The 15884-nt window shown below is 46.2% G+C and overlaps 1 protein-coding gene across 5 annotated transcripts in view; it reads left to right on the forward strand.

Annotated features, from left to right (window-relative positions):
* Positions 1–15884, forward strand: part of rrbp1b (ribosome binding protein 1b) — a 35903-nt gene that overhangs the window by 363 nt on the left and 19656 nt on the right. For all 5 annotated transcript variants that reach the window (XM_084440866.1, XM_084440867.1, XM_084440868.1 and 2 more), the window contains exons 2-13: positions 2329–3042; positions 3324–3481; positions 4727–4849; positions 5645–5797; positions 7499–7617; positions 9809–9962; positions 11199–11337; positions 12173–12465; positions 12662–12726; positions 12876–12989; positions 13255–13297; positions 15378–15415. In XM_084440866.1, coding sequence (XP_084296992.1) covers positions 2358–3042; positions 3324–3481; positions 4727–4849; positions 5645–5797; positions 7499–7617; positions 9809–9962; positions 11199–11337; positions 12173–12465; positions 12662–12726; positions 12876–12989; positions 13255–13297; positions 15378–15415 — 2084 coding nt within the window. In that variant the 5' untranslated portion in view covers positions 2329–2357. The remainder of the gene's footprint in view (positions 1–2328; positions 3043–3323; positions 3482–4726; positions 4850–5644; positions 5798–7498; positions 7618–9808; positions 9963–11198; positions 11338–12172; positions 12466–12661; positions 12727–12875; positions 12990–13254; positions 13298–15377; positions 15416–15884) is intronic.

A 15884-nucleotide genomic window follows, 5' to 3' on the forward strand; every position in this document is an offset into this window, starting at 1 on the left:
AAGAAAGATAAAAATTGTGTTCGAGGGAGATTTTTGTGGTCCTTGGGGTATCCCGCTTCAAGAATTGCTTTACTTTTGCACTTTGACTACTGTCTCTACAGACAACTGTTTGTATTTCTTAGCCACGTCGATCTGTATTGATTAGGCTACCGAAAAAAGCCAGATCATAGCCTATATAAGCTACTACTGTGTCTCATGAATGTATACGGTCAAACGAATGAAGATGTAGGCTAGACGTAGGTTAGATGTGTGAAGTCCATTTTATTTGATTTCTTCTTTATGCATGGTGATGAGTGTTCAATTCCCTCGCCATTTGATTTAGGCCAATTGATTGACGACACATTAAACAAATCAAGATCATTCTGCTCTAACATGCTCCAATCCAGGCTATATGGCTGTATGATCGTCGCCTGGAAGAGGAGGACATGGAAAGAGTTTCATGGCATTAGATGACCTAAGAGTTGCTTGAAACGTCTTTAGATGTTTTACAATTGCTTTTCTGAGCATTAGGCTACTGTAGACAACGAGACGGATCTGTTAATAGTCGGGTATGACTCAAACATTAAATAACAAAATGCGGTTCGACTTTTATTGGTTAAAGTTTCTATCATTTCTTCGAATTCATGCTTCTAGTACTCTAGGCTATTTATGTTCAATAATGCCAATTCAGAATGCCAAGAAACAGTTTGTAGTTTTATCGAACAAGTTGTGAAATGTCGTGAAACGTACTGCCAATACTGTAGGCTACCTCGTTACATAACAAGAGAGGTAGGCTTGAACACAAGGGGTTAATTGTCTGTAAAGACACGTAGCCCCTTCACATCCCTCTCTCCTGGAGCAATTACTTCGGAAAATAATAATGTTTGAATGACTTTTGCTGATAAATTGATTATTTCAATTCAGAAGTGATGCTATCAGCACCTTTTTAGCTGGCCCTTTTCATTTGAAATCGTCTTTGGAATAGACAGTGCTATTTTGATAATGTATTAGATGATTTCAATTATTCATTTGCTAGTTTACAATGTTTGTGTTTCTTCCTTTAAATGTGAATGCCAAAACTAATCCAGTGTCTTTTAATTATCACTATACATACTTTTTGAATAAGAATGCTTATAGCACCCATAGGCTACATGAGTGAAGAGTGTTTGGTTATTGAGAAGAGTGGCAGGGGGCGTGTCTTTTGTAGATACAGTCAGCACTTTTGACCCACCTGAGGCCTTGGGTGTGTTCTTGGAGGAAGAAATAAAAACTTTCTGAATGATCTGCATAGATAATCAGATCTTCAAAGTCTATGAGAAAGTGTTCAACACGCACATGATCTGCCAATATGCGCAGTATAGTATTATCTGGAAGGTACCCACAATGGCTTATGTTCTCCTGTAGACCTTTTATAGAATAACCATAATCCCATTCCCTTAAAGAATTCCTGCTCTGGAATGTTTTCTGGTCGCCTCAGCTCATTCTGAATTGTTTTGTGTGCTGCTTCTGCTGGATGTGTCGTTAGGGAAACGGAGACAGTCGAGTGCCACTTTTGAACATATGTATATTTGAGCGAACGAAAGGGGGGGCAGTGTGTGTGCCTGTTCAGGGTGGGCGTTGCATGAGTCCTCCTGGAGGCTGAACTCTCGGCCATCTGTGAAAAGAGCTTTTCTTTGTCCGGGGGGAGAAGTTAGGGGCTGACAGAGTTGAGCTCTGCATGTGCGCTTCACCTTCCAGGGCCTGGTAGGTGGGATATGGACATTTATCCCAAGGTGACATCCTGGGTGTCTGGCAACATAATGTCCCTTTTCTTCCTGACTTAAGTATATGGCGGGATCTTTCCATGGTGACTCCATGCAGGGTTTTCCCATAGTGTATTTCTGTGCTGGGGAGACATCAGAAGCTGTGAACCCGTCTTCTAGGATAGCAGAGGATAGGAAGGGTGATTAGACCATGAACATACCTCATGTTTCTTTTGTGTATATATAGTTAGGCATGGAATCAACATGGTTAATATCGCTAGTAGTACTAAGGCACATCAAGTTCTCAGTTTGGGGTTAGAAGGCCCGTAAGTCAAAAAGTGAGGTGCGCTAGTGAAGTGCATGACGACCTCGCCCTTATGTTTCTGACAGGACATCAGAACTTGGGTCTGTTTCATACTCTTATTGTCACTCCACAAATCAACATGGTCATTTTACAACTTTGCTTGTAAAAAAAACAACCTTCTCCCATCCTTCTCCCATTCCTTACTTTCTTACATTTTGTTCTCTTCTGCCTGTAAAATCCTTGGTGTTCTGTTACTCAACCAGTGATGCTAATTGCGTCCCGTCTTCTCTCTTTTGTCTGTAGGCTTAGCGGAGGGACACGACTGAACAGATATGGACGTCTACGACCCCCAGACCCTGGGCTTCATGGTGTTCGGAGGATTCATGGTGGTCTCGGCCATCGGCATCGCCCTGGTCTCCACGCTCTCCATGAAGGAGACGTCCTACGAGGAGGCCCTGGCCAAGCAGCGCCGCGAGCTGGGCAAGACCCAGCAGCAGCAGCCCCCGCGCTCGGAGAAGAAGAAGAAGGAGAAGGCGTCCGAGAGGAAAGGCAAAGCCAAGAAGAAGGAGGACCGGCCCAACGGTAAACTGCCCGAACCGGAACCCGCCGCCGCCGAGCCCGTCAGCGAGCCAGAACCCGAGCCTGAACCGGCGCCCGAGCCCGAACCCGTCATCGCCCCCGAGCCGGAGCCCGTCGTCGTCGTCGCTGCTGTGGAGCCAGTCGTCGCTGCCCCCGCCCCCGCCCCTACCCCTGTGGTTGCTGAGCCCCCCCCTGCCCCCTCCCCCAAGGAGAAGAAGAAGAAGAAGGTCGCCAAGGTGGAGCCCGCCCCTGTTCAGGAGGCCGTCGCCAAGGAAGTGCCTGTCGTGGCCGTGCCACCTGTGGTGGAGGTCGCCCCGGTGACCGCCGCCCCTCCTGCGCCCATCACTAACGAGGCCCCCGTCGTCAAGGCCGAGGAGCCCAAGCCAGAGGCCCCGCCCTCCAAGAAGAAGTCCAAGTCCAAGGCTAAGGCTGAGCCAGGTTGGTAGCTCTACTCTGACCTGCTACGGTCTTAACGTTTTCAATGTCACACGGAGAGAGGTGCCTGGTGGAGAAACAAGCGCTTGGCCCAGCCTTCTGAACCCCAGACCCCGGAGGGAACTGGAGAACACTGGACTGGAAGCAGCACAGCACCATCACCATCACATCACCATCACCATCACACCACCACTATGTTAAAGCAGAACCAATTAAATTACTTCCTTCTCTCTTTCTCTCTCTCTCCCTCCCTCTCCCCCCCGTCCCCCCCCCCCCCTCCCCAGCGGCTCCCGTGGTGGACTCTGCGGACGCCCCCCTGCTCCTGCCCTACAAGGCGCTGCTGGCCACCGTGCGCAGCATGCCGCTCAGCGAGGCCGAGACCCTGAAGCTCATGGAGGTCCTCGGTGACAGGTCCGGTCTCGCTCAGGACACCTGGCAACTGGTATGTGCTGCTCTCCATCGTGCACTACCAACGCATGCACACTTGACCTGGGTCAAACGCATAGTATTGGATGTCTGGACAGGTGGAAGGCATTCAAGAATCTTTTTTTTTTTTTTTTTTTTTTACCAGGTACCATGCACAATGAAATGTTTGTGTACAGTACAATTACAGAGTTTGTAAAACGAGGCAAAACCATCACCTACTGTATACAGTCATCACAGATGAGTTAAGCCCGCAATATACTATACAGTACTTGCTTTTAACTAGGCATACTGAACGCGTCCACCACACATCTGCTGCACTTCCACTGGAATGTCGGCTTCCGTTGGCTGTGCAGGTCCTCAGAAATCACTGTGCTGCAAAATACAGGCTTGTCTATGCAGACGCGCTGCTAAACTGGAATGAGACGCAGCCTGGCGGAAACCCTGCTTGCGGTCAAGATGACCCAGACATGACGGTGCATGATAAATGTCTTCTGTCTGGGTCGAACACTCATTATGCGTAGGCGTTTCCCACCAGCTCGCCCTTCAGACAGCCGAAGCCTGCGAATTAATGAAACCTCGCAAAATTATAATGCTACAAAGAACACCCAAAGGTTGTTTTCCCCCTGACTTTAACCTTTGACTCCATATTTGGGGTTGCAGGAAGAACTGCATCTATCAGCAAAAATAGATTTTGAGTAAAGTGCTTTGAGTAAAGTGGTTCTGTAGGCCTCTCAGAAGGGTCGTATGTACTGTATGTAGCCTCATGAGAACGTGTGTGGCTCTGTAGGCCTCTCAGAAGGGTCTTGTGTGTGGTAATGTAGGCCTCTCAGAAGGGTCGTGTGTGGTAATGTAGGCCGATCAGAAGGGTCTTGTGTGTGGTAATGTAGGCCTCTCAGAAGGGTCATGTGTGTGGTAATGTAGGCCTCTCAGAAGGGTCTTGTGTGTGGTAATGTAGGCCTCTCAGAAGGGTCATGTGTGTGGCTCTGTAGGCCTCTCAGAAGGGTCTTGTGTGTGGTAATGTAGGCCTCTCAGAAGGGTCTTGTGTGTGGTAATGTAGGCCTCTCAGAAGGGTCTTGTGTGTGGTAATGTAGGCCTCTCAGAAGGGTCTTGTGTGTGGTAATGTAGGCCTCTCAGAAGGGTCTTGTGTGTGGTAATGTAGGTCTCTCAGAAGGGTCTTGTGTGTGGTAATGTAGGCCTCTCAGAAGGGTCTTGTGTGTGGTAATGTAGGCCTCTCAGAAGGGTCTTGTGTGTGGTAATGTAGGCCTCTCAGAAGGGGGATCCCCTGGCTGCCCTGAAGAAGCAGCTGGAAGAGAAGGAGAAGCAGCTGAGCACCCATCAGGACGAGGCTGCCGCCGCCAAGAACAGTCTGAAAGAACTCACCAAGGTAAGCATGGTAGAACAGTCTGAAGGAACTTGCCAAGGTAAGCATCAGGTAGAACAGTCTGAGGGAACTCACCAAGGTAAACATCAGGTAGAATAGTCTGAAGGAACTCACCAAGATAAACATGATAGAACGGTCTGAAGGAACTTGCCAAGATAAACATGATAGAACAGTCTGAAGAAACTCAGCAAGGTAAACATGATAGAACAGTCTGAAGAAACTCAGCAAGGTAAACATGATAGAACAGTCTGAAGAAACTCAGCAAGGTAAACATGATAGAACAGTCTGAAGGTTCTCACCAAGGTAAACAGGATGGAAGACTGAAGGAGCTCACCAAGGTAAACAGACTAGAACCGTCTGAAGGAACTCACCAAGGTAAACATCTGTGATTTCCAGAGACAGGAGAGCCTCTTGTGTGAGAGCTAAAGAGTTATTTTGATTTGTATTATTTGTATTTTGTTACTCTTGCACTTTGACTTAACTCTAGATTACACTCTGTTAAGAAAGGAGATGCACTTGTGAGTTCTGGTAATGGTACAATAACTACAGTACCTACATTAAATGCAATTATTATAAGTCTTTTTGGATAAAAACATCTGCTAAATAACCAATGTAATGGTTTCTGCATATGTTATATAATCGTGCCTGAATATGTTTATATACAAAGAAAATAATTTCACACTTACATATTTCGATTAGAAGCCTTCGCCCAAGTAAAGTATGAGAAAACATATCAAACAGAAGTGCTTCCGCACCAAGCGTGCCCTGACCTCACTGTACCCCGTGATACCAACACAGGAACTGAGCACTGAGAAGTCCAAGATGGCATCGATGGAGAGCCGTCTCAGCTCCGAGCTGAGCTCCAGTGCCCAGGAAGTGTCCGCCGTCCAGGCTCGCATGCAGGCGTCCTACCAGGATCACTTGGCCGAGACCCAGCAGCTCAACCTGAAGGTCAGAGTTCGTGCCCTGGTCTGTCAACAACACACGCTCTGCCGGCGCAATTTCCTACTTTTGTTGTTTATTGTCTCCGCCCAGCGACTGCTAGCAGAGGGTATATTTTCAGACGTGTGTGTTATTTGGTTCGTTCGCTTGTCAGTTATACAAAAACTACCAGAGCGATTTTCATGAAACTCGGTGGAGCGGTGTAGCATGGGCCAAGTTAGAACACATTAAATATGTTCTTTTTAATTTGAGTGTTGAAGCAAACGAAAAAAACGGTATTATCCGTCACATAGCAGGATTATACAAAAACTACCAGAACTATTTTCACGAAACTTAATGGAGGGATGTAACATAAGCCAACTTAGAACCCATCCAAGAGACATGGACACTGAACTAGTGCCCCTCTACCCCTCCCAGAGGCATGGACACTGGGTTAGTGCACCACTACCCCTCCCAGAGGCATGGACACAGGACAAGTGCCCTTCTACCCCTCCTAGAGACATGGACACTGGGCTAGTGCCTGTCCTTTTTACCCCTCAGAGGAATGAACACTGGACTTCATTTCTGTATATAGTTTTGTAACTTATGTCTGTTTTTGTCTGTAATGGCTGATTGGAAAGTACACAAGTATGTTCAGTTCTGTTCATACATGACCACCTATAATAAAAACCACTATCAGTTACAGTTCACCACCAAAAAGCTTACTCTTCAATGGTGCAAGTGTGCTATATTTATACTGAGAAGTGAGTTTAACCATTTCAACTCGATTACACCAACAAAATGCATTAATGGGCGGAGCCATGTGCTCTCTGAGCACCCTTTCTAGTTGTTGTTTTGTTTGTGACATTGGTCCTTTTCTCCTACCCCCTTTTAACATTCCGCAGACCTGGGTTGAAAATCCTATTTGAGATCCTTTAATTTACTTTGTGCATGATTGCTCTTGCCTGGCACAATGGAACCAATGGGCTGTTGTCTAATAGGCATACTCCACCCACCTGACCCTTCAGACAGACACAAGCAAACGCTGAAGTACCTGAAAGACTCTAATAGTATTTCAACCAAGGTCTGGACTCTTGTAGATTAATTTAATCTCAAAATATACTGGAGTAATAGAGCTGGAAATTAGCTATAAAGCAAACTCCGGTACTATTACTTCCAACTCAGTTGCTACTGTATGATATGTTGATTATTGTGTATTGTCCTGGCCCTGCTAAATGGATAAATACATATAAATGAAACCTGGTATCACTTCAGTCACATCCTTTGTCCCAAGGGTTTTAGCTCTGGTTTTGCACGTTTGGAGTATTAAACAGATAAGGTGTCTGCACACTGCCCCAACCAACGCCAACCAACACCAACCAACTCCCAACACCCAACATTCTAAAGGGTGGCAGTTGTTGTTGAATGTTTAAAATTCAGCTGCAAAATCCATCCAACTGATGGCAACAGTCACCAAAAAACATGGCACACCAATCCAACGTTGGTGTTGGTTGGCGTTGGTTGAGGCAGTGTGCAGACACCTATACTTACACAAGATACTTGTGAAAAAATATGATTGAATATAATTAATCCATTATGAATTATTGTCCTATTAAAAAATACAATAAGATAATGTGCTAAGCTGTTCGCTCATTAATAAGCATAATTTTTACCTCTTACGCATGAGTAGGTAAGTACTGGAGCAGCTGAAAGCGTACTCTGTGCCCACAGATCCAGAGCCTGCAGGAGCAGCTGGACAATGGTCCCAATGCACAGCTGGCCCGTCTGCAGCAGGAGAACTCCATCCTCAGGGACGCCCTCAACCAGGCCACCAGTCAGGCCGAGAGCAGGTAGGACCCCTCAACCAGCCCACCAGTCAGGCCGAGAGCAGTTAGGACCCCTCAACCAGCCCACCAGTCAGGCCGAGAGCAGGTAGGACCCCTCAACCAGCCCACCAGTCAGGCCGAGAGCAGTTAGGACCCCTCAACCAGCCCACCAGTCAGGCCGAGAGCAGGTAGGACCCCTCAACCAGCCCACCAGTCAGGCCGAGAGCAGTTAGGACCCCTCAACCAGCCCACCAGTCAGGCCGAGAGCAGGTAGGACCCCTCAACCAGCCCACCAGTCAGGCCGAGAGCAGGTAGGACCCCTCAACCAGCCCACCAGTCAGGCCGAGAGCAGGTAGGACCCCTCAACCAGCCCACCAGTCAGGCCGAGAGCAGGTAGGACCCCTCAACCAGGCCACCAGTCAGGCCGAGAGCAGGTAGGACCCCTCAACCAGCCCACCAGTCAGGCCGAGAGCAGGTAGGACCCCTCAACCAGCCCACCAGTCAGGCCGAGAGCAGGTAGGACCCCTTAACCAGCCCACCAGCCAGGTTGAGTCCACTCCAAGAATTAACATGTTCAAAAGCCCCACAGGAAGTAGCAGAGGAGTACTTGTGTATGAGAGTACGTTGGAAGTAAAAACAACAATTGGTGAAATATGCTTATTTGTCACTAGTGCAGTGTCTGTCAGGGCCCGTGCCTGTTCTTAAATGCACTAAATAAAATGAATTTCTCATACAGTAGGCTACTTGAAACAACTCCCCTTCATTAATAGTCTTTTCAACGTATAATCTCAGTAAAGATCCTTTACCCAAGTCAAATTCACTCACTACCACATTCGTTTGTAATGTACAGTATATCAAACATATTCCGACAAGGACTCCAGTATGCATCGGTCGTTCTGGGTCCTAGTGGTGCCCGTGTTCGTAACGGGCCGAAACGGGCAGATTTTTTTCCAGCTTTCTGGAGAACCACTGATCCAAACAACTTCACAGTCCACCCTGCACTTCTGAATGACAACTTCATACAGCGCCCGGTTCTCCAGATGATCGTGATCCAAACAGACACACATGCATAAGCTCCAGACAGAGGATTTATAGATACTGTACGTCTATAATCTTGATACAGATCCTATTTTGTCACATTATGTAATGTGATCATGTTATTATCGTGTAATCATAACCGGGCACGAACGAGGTTGCGACCACCGTGATCCGTGTCAGTAATATTCAGACATGTTGATGTAATCGCGTCTTGTCTGTGGCCTTGCTCCTGAGACAAACTGATCTGGTGTAAAATCCTCTCCTTCCATAACCAGCGCGGTAAACCTCCGTACCCGAACCACCCCCTAGTTCCCCTTTATCTATTAGTTTAGGAACAGCGGTTCGACCCTGGCATAAGCCTAGGCATAAGCTCTGGGGGCTCACGCAGATGTGTTGAATTAATTTGTGGGACGTTGGTTCAGAAGATGGAACTAGTATCGGACAGTAGTATGCGTATATTTCTTCAAACTAGGCTGCTCCTTCCACATTGGTTCCACTGTATTTTCAGATGACTTGCTAGCTGTGATTTCTAGCCGGTTGGTCGGTGCAGACAAGTGGGCGTGGTCCCCGGGGTTTGCTTCACCGTACCACAGAGCCATTAAACCGAGGCCAGGATCAGATAGCCATTTAGTGTTTTATGGCAGACACACAATCAGATACAGCAGCCAGGCCTCCTCCTCTTGCTTGTTTTATCCCTTTGTCGCTACATGCTTTACTTCACAATACCTGCCCTGTGGCAATGCCAGGCAGGGCGCAGCAGGAGGCTTTTGTTCTGTGGAAACATCACGTTTTACCTCAGTTGTAACGCGACACCGGTTGTCACCCGGAGAGATGCGGGATCTGTTTCTGCTCTCTGCTCTCGTGCGTTGTTTAGTTTTCTAAGAAAAGCTCATTTAAAAGCCAGTCTCAACTACAGACCAAAAACATAAAATTGAAGATTCTCAAATTTATTTTTATTTATATTCAAGGAATGTTTTGAATGCCATTCTGAATATGAATGCCCTGAGAAGTAAATTTGATATGCTGAGAAGTGAATCCGATATGCTATGTTCGCCACTGTGTACCCAGCAACTTGCCAAAAGTAGAAGTAGAAAAAAAAGTAGAAGTCTAACTCAAATGAAATGTCATCCAACGACCGTTGTGAGACGTCTCTGTCTCTGTCTCTCTCCGTCTCCAGGCAGAATGCGGAGCTGGCCAAGCTGCGTCAGGACTGCGTGCGTCTCAGCAGGGAGCTGGGGGACCGGACCGAGGCGCTGCAGGCCGACGAGGAGCGCAGGAAGGCCCTGGAGGCCAAGGTGGCGGCCACAGAGCAGCAGCTTGCCCAGGTCCAGGTGAGCGCTTTCTCGCCTGCTTGCTACGTTTGGCACACCCCCCCCCATCCCCCTCCCCTCTCCCACTGTGCAGTAGTCTCTTGTCATCTGAAGACACGCCCACTTGTTAAGTACTTAACATTTTAGTCAGCGTCGTGCAGTGCATTCAAAGTAGGTTCATCAGTAAAAACGCAGTCATAGTGGACAGGTGAGGGCTATGAAGCCCAGATCACCTTGTGACACTCCCTAACTGCTACTCATCAGTACTCAGTGTAACTTCACGTTTTGGTTTGGTGTGTATATTTGCAACGGTTACAAATCATGTTGGCTTTCAAGAAAGTTCTGATTCCAAATGTATTCATAGCAATATTCATAACTCCTCCTACTCCATAGTCATAACTCCTCCTACCTTCATACACAGGGCATTGGTTCTTGATGCCGACTGGCCAATGCTCCCACCTTACCATTACTGTTCTCTGACCTTTGACCTCACCTTTGTTAGTTCCATAATGGCTGAGAACAAGTGAACTTTGACCTCTACTTTGATAGATACAGCCCCACCCCCTACATGTGCACTTCTCCAGGCGTAGATCTAAGTGGAGAGGTATTAGCAATATGGCAAAGAGTCCTGCATGTCTGAGCTATGACCTTTGCTCACACTTATCACATACAATGTGTCATTAATTAGCTCCGATAGTGCAGGTTTCCGTGTTACACAACATGTCCCCTAGCAGGGGTTGCGTCGCCGTTCTGGACATTTTCAATGTGTTCTGTTCACTTTCACCTAGTGTAACTGTACCGAAGGACTATAAACTGTCTGCTCCAAACGTTATTTATTTAATTTTACACTTTAGTCTGCTTGAGATATACCTCTTGAGATATACCTCTCTTTTGTGGGTGAGGTATCTTTAGTAATGCCGATAATCGGTTGTGATTGGTCATTACTTTACATTACATAAGTAATTTAGCAGACACTTTTATCCAAAGCGCCTTACAATAATTGCATTTAACATAGACAGTGTACTACTACTCACAAGTGCATCTCCTTTCTAAACAAGTGACTAAGACCAAAATCTAGTGCTGAAGCCAAAGTACAAGAGTAGCAAAATATGAATACAACAGCTGCTTTAAGCGGAAGGATCCTGGTTCTGATTCTGGTCACGATGAGCTACAATGAGTTGTGATTTGTCACACTGAGGTATAACAGGTTGTGATTGGCCACGATGAGCTATAACGGACTGTGATTGGCTGCGGCAGGCTGGCCAGGCGGAGAGTGAGCAGACCATGCGGCAGCGTCTGGAGGAGGTGAGCCGGGAGCTGCAGCAGGCCCAGGAGGCCAGCAGCGCCGTGCAGGCCCAGTTGGACCTGGCCCAGCAGGAGGCCGCCACCATCGCCGGTCAGTGGGTCTCCCTCCACCTGTCCACACTCTCTTCTCACACACAAGGACCCTGTTTGGATACTTTTTAAAACGTGTGCTTTCGTCCTCTTGATTCACTGGTCTGACATGTATCGATGATTAGGATCATGTATCGATGGTTAGGATCATGTATCGATGGTTAGGATAATGTATCGATGGTTAGGATAATGTATCGATGGTTAGGATCATGTATCGATGGTTAGAATAATGTATCGATGGTTAGGATCATGTATCGATGGTTAGGATCATGTATCGATGGTTAGGATCATGTATTGATGGTTAGGATGATGTATCGATGGTTAGGATGATGTATCGATGGTTAGGATGATGTATCGATGGTTAGGATGATGTATCGATGGTTAGGATGATGTATCGATGGTTAGGATCATGTATCGATGGTTAGGATCATGTATCGATGGTTAGGATCATGTATCGATGTTTAGTATCATGTATCGATGGTTAGGATCATGTATCGATGGTTAGGATAATGTATCGATGGTTAGGATGATGTATCGATGCTTAGGATGATGTATCGATGGTTAGGATCATGTATCGATGGTTAGGATGATGTATCGATGCTTAGGATGATGTATCGATGGTTAGGATCATGTATCGATGGTTAGGATGATGTATCGATTGGTCAGGATCCCACAATGTTGTCAGTGATTGCCTCTGGATGAAGGACGAACACATTTTCAGACGTATTCAAAGAGGGAACTTGACAAATGATTAGGATTATTTTGGTGCTGCGTGGTGATCATGGTGATTGATTACTGTGGTTGTGGATGATGATGATGATGATGACCCTCCACAGAGCTTCAGGAGCGCATGGCAGCCACCGAGGCGGAGCTGAAGGAGCGCTGCGCGGAGCTGGAGGCCCTGAAGGCCCAGAAGGAGCAGGCAGAGGAGGAGGAGCCGGTGGAGAGCCAGGTGGAGGAGCCGGTGGAGAGCCAGGTGGAGGAGCTGGTGGAGAGCCAGGTGCAGGAGTTGGTGGAGAGCCAGGTGCAGGAGCTGGTGGAGAGCCAGGTGGAGGAGCCGGTGGAGAGCCAGGTGGAGGAGCCGGTGGTGGAGGCCATCGCAGAGGCTCCCGTCTCCACTGAACCCCAGGTGAGCCACTGCAGCTGAAGAGGTGGAGTTTTGGTTGTGACCGAACTTGAGAAGCTTTCAACATGTCTCATTAACGTTTCTGGCTTTTGACTCTTGTCCTACAAATGTTCTTAATACTTATCATCAACATCCAAAATCGTAGTATATTCAACTGTGGTCTGATGTTAAGTGACAAAATATTGTCATTTGTTTGCAGGCGGACACACCTGACACACCTGAAACACCTGACACATCTGCTGAGATGGAAGAGCTAAAGAACAGGTACATTTAGTTCTTCTGCTCGCTTCAAAATAAGATTCTATATCTCTTCAAAATAAGAGTCAGTACTTCTTCAAAATAAGAGTCAATAATTAGTGAAATCTGTACTATCAGACTTCCTCCCAAACAAAATGGACTCCGTTCTCTTTCAGTTTGAAGGACAAGGAAAGCCAGGTGACCACTCTGGAGGAGGAGCTCAAACATTTGAAGGACGAACTGGAGCTTGTGAAGTCGGCCCATGCCGTCCCAGAACCACAACAGAACGGGTACGTCCGCCTTGCTGGCGTTGGCCTCACTTTGACAGTTGGGAATTTTTTTAAGTCATGTATTAAACGTTCTATTTTTTTTAAGTTTTTGAGTTTTTCCATATCATCTTTAAACACATTTCCATTTGGAAATTGAATGAATGTGGCCTGTATGGAGCCAAGTTTGATTACTCTGGTTTCCATATCTAAAGCCAAGATCTAAAGCCGTTTCTTGCCGGGAAACTTGCACACCTTGAATGTATTTGTTTGTTTCCTGGTTCCTCAGGGTGAAAGAAGAGGAAGAACAGCTTGTGCAGAAAGACAGTTCTGTAAGTCTGGATTAACTCTGCCTCTCGTAGTAACCACCATGCTTTTAAAATGATGGTTTAATGAGAACATCACTGCCTTCAAGCCTTGTGGGTTTTAATTCCAACCAGTACTCTATTATTGCCCCTCACTCCATATCAAATCGCTGTCTGCATTTAAAAAAGAGGGAAAGCGTCATATTTAAACAAGACCAGGTCAAAACCTGGTATATGGCTCGACTGTGTGTGGGTGTGCGAAACTGTGGTCAATTTGTTACAGGGGTAGTCAGCGGTAGTGTCTGTAAGGTGAATTCATGGAAATTAAATGGTCATTTACAACAATTTCCTGTAGTGGTCCTATTAATATTTGTACTGAAGTAGCATATCACATTACTTGGTTAAGCTACAGATGTTTATACGCCACTTTCTCACTGCGACTGTAAACACCTGTGGTATATTGCCCATATACCCCAACCCTCGAGTGAGTTATTGCTTTTATACAACGGTTATATCATCGGGAAACATTGATGGGATAAATACCTACTTTTTCAGTGCCTTAATATCGATTTTAGTGAACTCCGCCAAGAAAGGTAGTTCATAAAACTATCATGTTGCTCTGGAGTTTCAGTGATGGACAATGAGCCCTAGCAACCAAACTAATGCTCCTGACCTAGCCATGAACGAAGTGTAGCCTACCTTTGCTGTGCAACTGCGAGTTGCAAAAGTTGTGACGATAAACCAGAGTGGTAGGCTACAGGACGGATAGAACAACTCAAAATTCACATTGAATGTTTCCATTTTTCTTGAGGAGAAACCAAAATGTAACAAACAGACTGTTATGCAATAGATCTAACGTTTTTACAGCCTTTGCTGTAAAGAGGCTTTGGCCGTGGTATATCGTGGCATGTACAACGGCTCTTAACCAATCAGATTGCGAGGTCTGAACTACCGGCTGTACTGTATAATAAAACACATGGAACATTAAAGGGCAATGCTCGTTTTTGACAACCTGGACCTTATTTACGACATATTATAAGAAGTTTGACTCACCGAGATCACTTTGGTGTAGTTCGGAGGCCTGTAGAAGAAATTTAAAATCCAGCGCGAGCCAGTATATCCATGTAATGACGGTGATCGGGGCACCGAGAATGCAGTTTCTCAAAATCTATTTTCGGCCGCTAAACGGTTGTTTTCATCAATCAGATTGGATGAATCGACAGTTGAGATTCCTCAACGCGAGGCATTGTAGTGGTTTTCAAATACGGGGTCTTTAGCCTCTGTAATATGATCTTTACACGCCTCTCCCCACTTGCTCCAGCACGCATGCGCACAGGCCAGCGCGCAGACTGGCTATTCTCCGGCTCACATTCTCTGCGCTACGATCGGATTGTTGCTGACGAATGACGACGACAATATTCTCGGCACCAACAACGATCGTAGCGCAGAGAGAATAGCCAGTCTGCGCGCTGGCCTGTGCGCATGCGTGCTGGAGCAAGTGGGGAGAGGGCGTGTAAAGATCATATTACAGAGGCTAAAGACCCCGTATTTGAAAACCACTACAATGCCTCGCGTTGAGGAATCTCAACTGTCGATTCATCCAATCTGATTGATGAAAACAACCGTTTAGCGGCCGAAAATAGATTTTGAGAAACTGCATTCTCGGTGCCCCGATCACCGTCATTACATGGATATACTGGCTCGCGCTGGATTTTAAATTTCTTCTACAGGCCTCCGAACTACACAAAAGTGATCTCGGTGAGTCAAACTTCTTATAATATGTCGTAAATAAGGTCCAGGTTGTCAAAAACGAGCATTGCCCTTTAAGTAGCAAGCTCCTGGAAACTGTTGAGTTAACAACCAGACAGGAGTGAGAATCAAAGTGCACAGAACAAATGGGGTGATGGTGGGATTAGAGAGCCAGTGAAACACACTTGTTCCGGCTGACCCATGACATACTGTAACTTCATCACGTGTGAAATTCAACCAATGGTATAATTTCGTCAGTCGGTCACTCAGTCAGTCACAGACATTCACATTTGTAGGGCTGCCTCCGCTGTTGCGGTCTAACCCTAACCCTCAAAATGACATCATTTATTTTTTTCAGGCTGACAACATGGCTGAGATTGAACGTCTACAGTGCAGGTATGGAAGGAGTGTCTTCTGACATCTACAAACTGCTTTAACAAACTTCACTGCTTTTCAACTAGTCTTGTCTGTTCACAAACATTACTGCTGGCTAGTCTTTAACAAACTTTACTGCTGGTCAACTAGTCTTTAACAAACTTTACTGCTGGTCAACTAGTCTTTAACAAACTTTACTGCTGGTCAACTAGTCTTTAACAAACGTTACTGCAGGTCAACTAGTCTTTAACAAACGTTACTGCAGGTCAACTAGTCTTTAATAAACTTTACTGCAGGTCAACTAGTCTTTAACAAACCTTACTGCAGGTCAACTAGTCTTTAAAAAACTTTACTGAAGCTCAACTAGTCTTTAACAAACTTTACTGCAGGTCAACTAGTCTTTAACAAACGTTACTGCAGGTCAACAAGTCTTTAACAAACGTTACTGCAGGTCAACTAGTCTTTAATAAACTTTACTGCAGGTCAACTA

Source organism: Borostomias antarcticus, assembly GCF_949987555.1.
Source record: "Borostomias antarcticus genome assembly, chromosome: 7".
NCBI lineage: Eukaryota > Metazoa > Chordata > Actinopteri > Stomiiformes > Stomiidae > Borostomias > Borostomias antarcticus.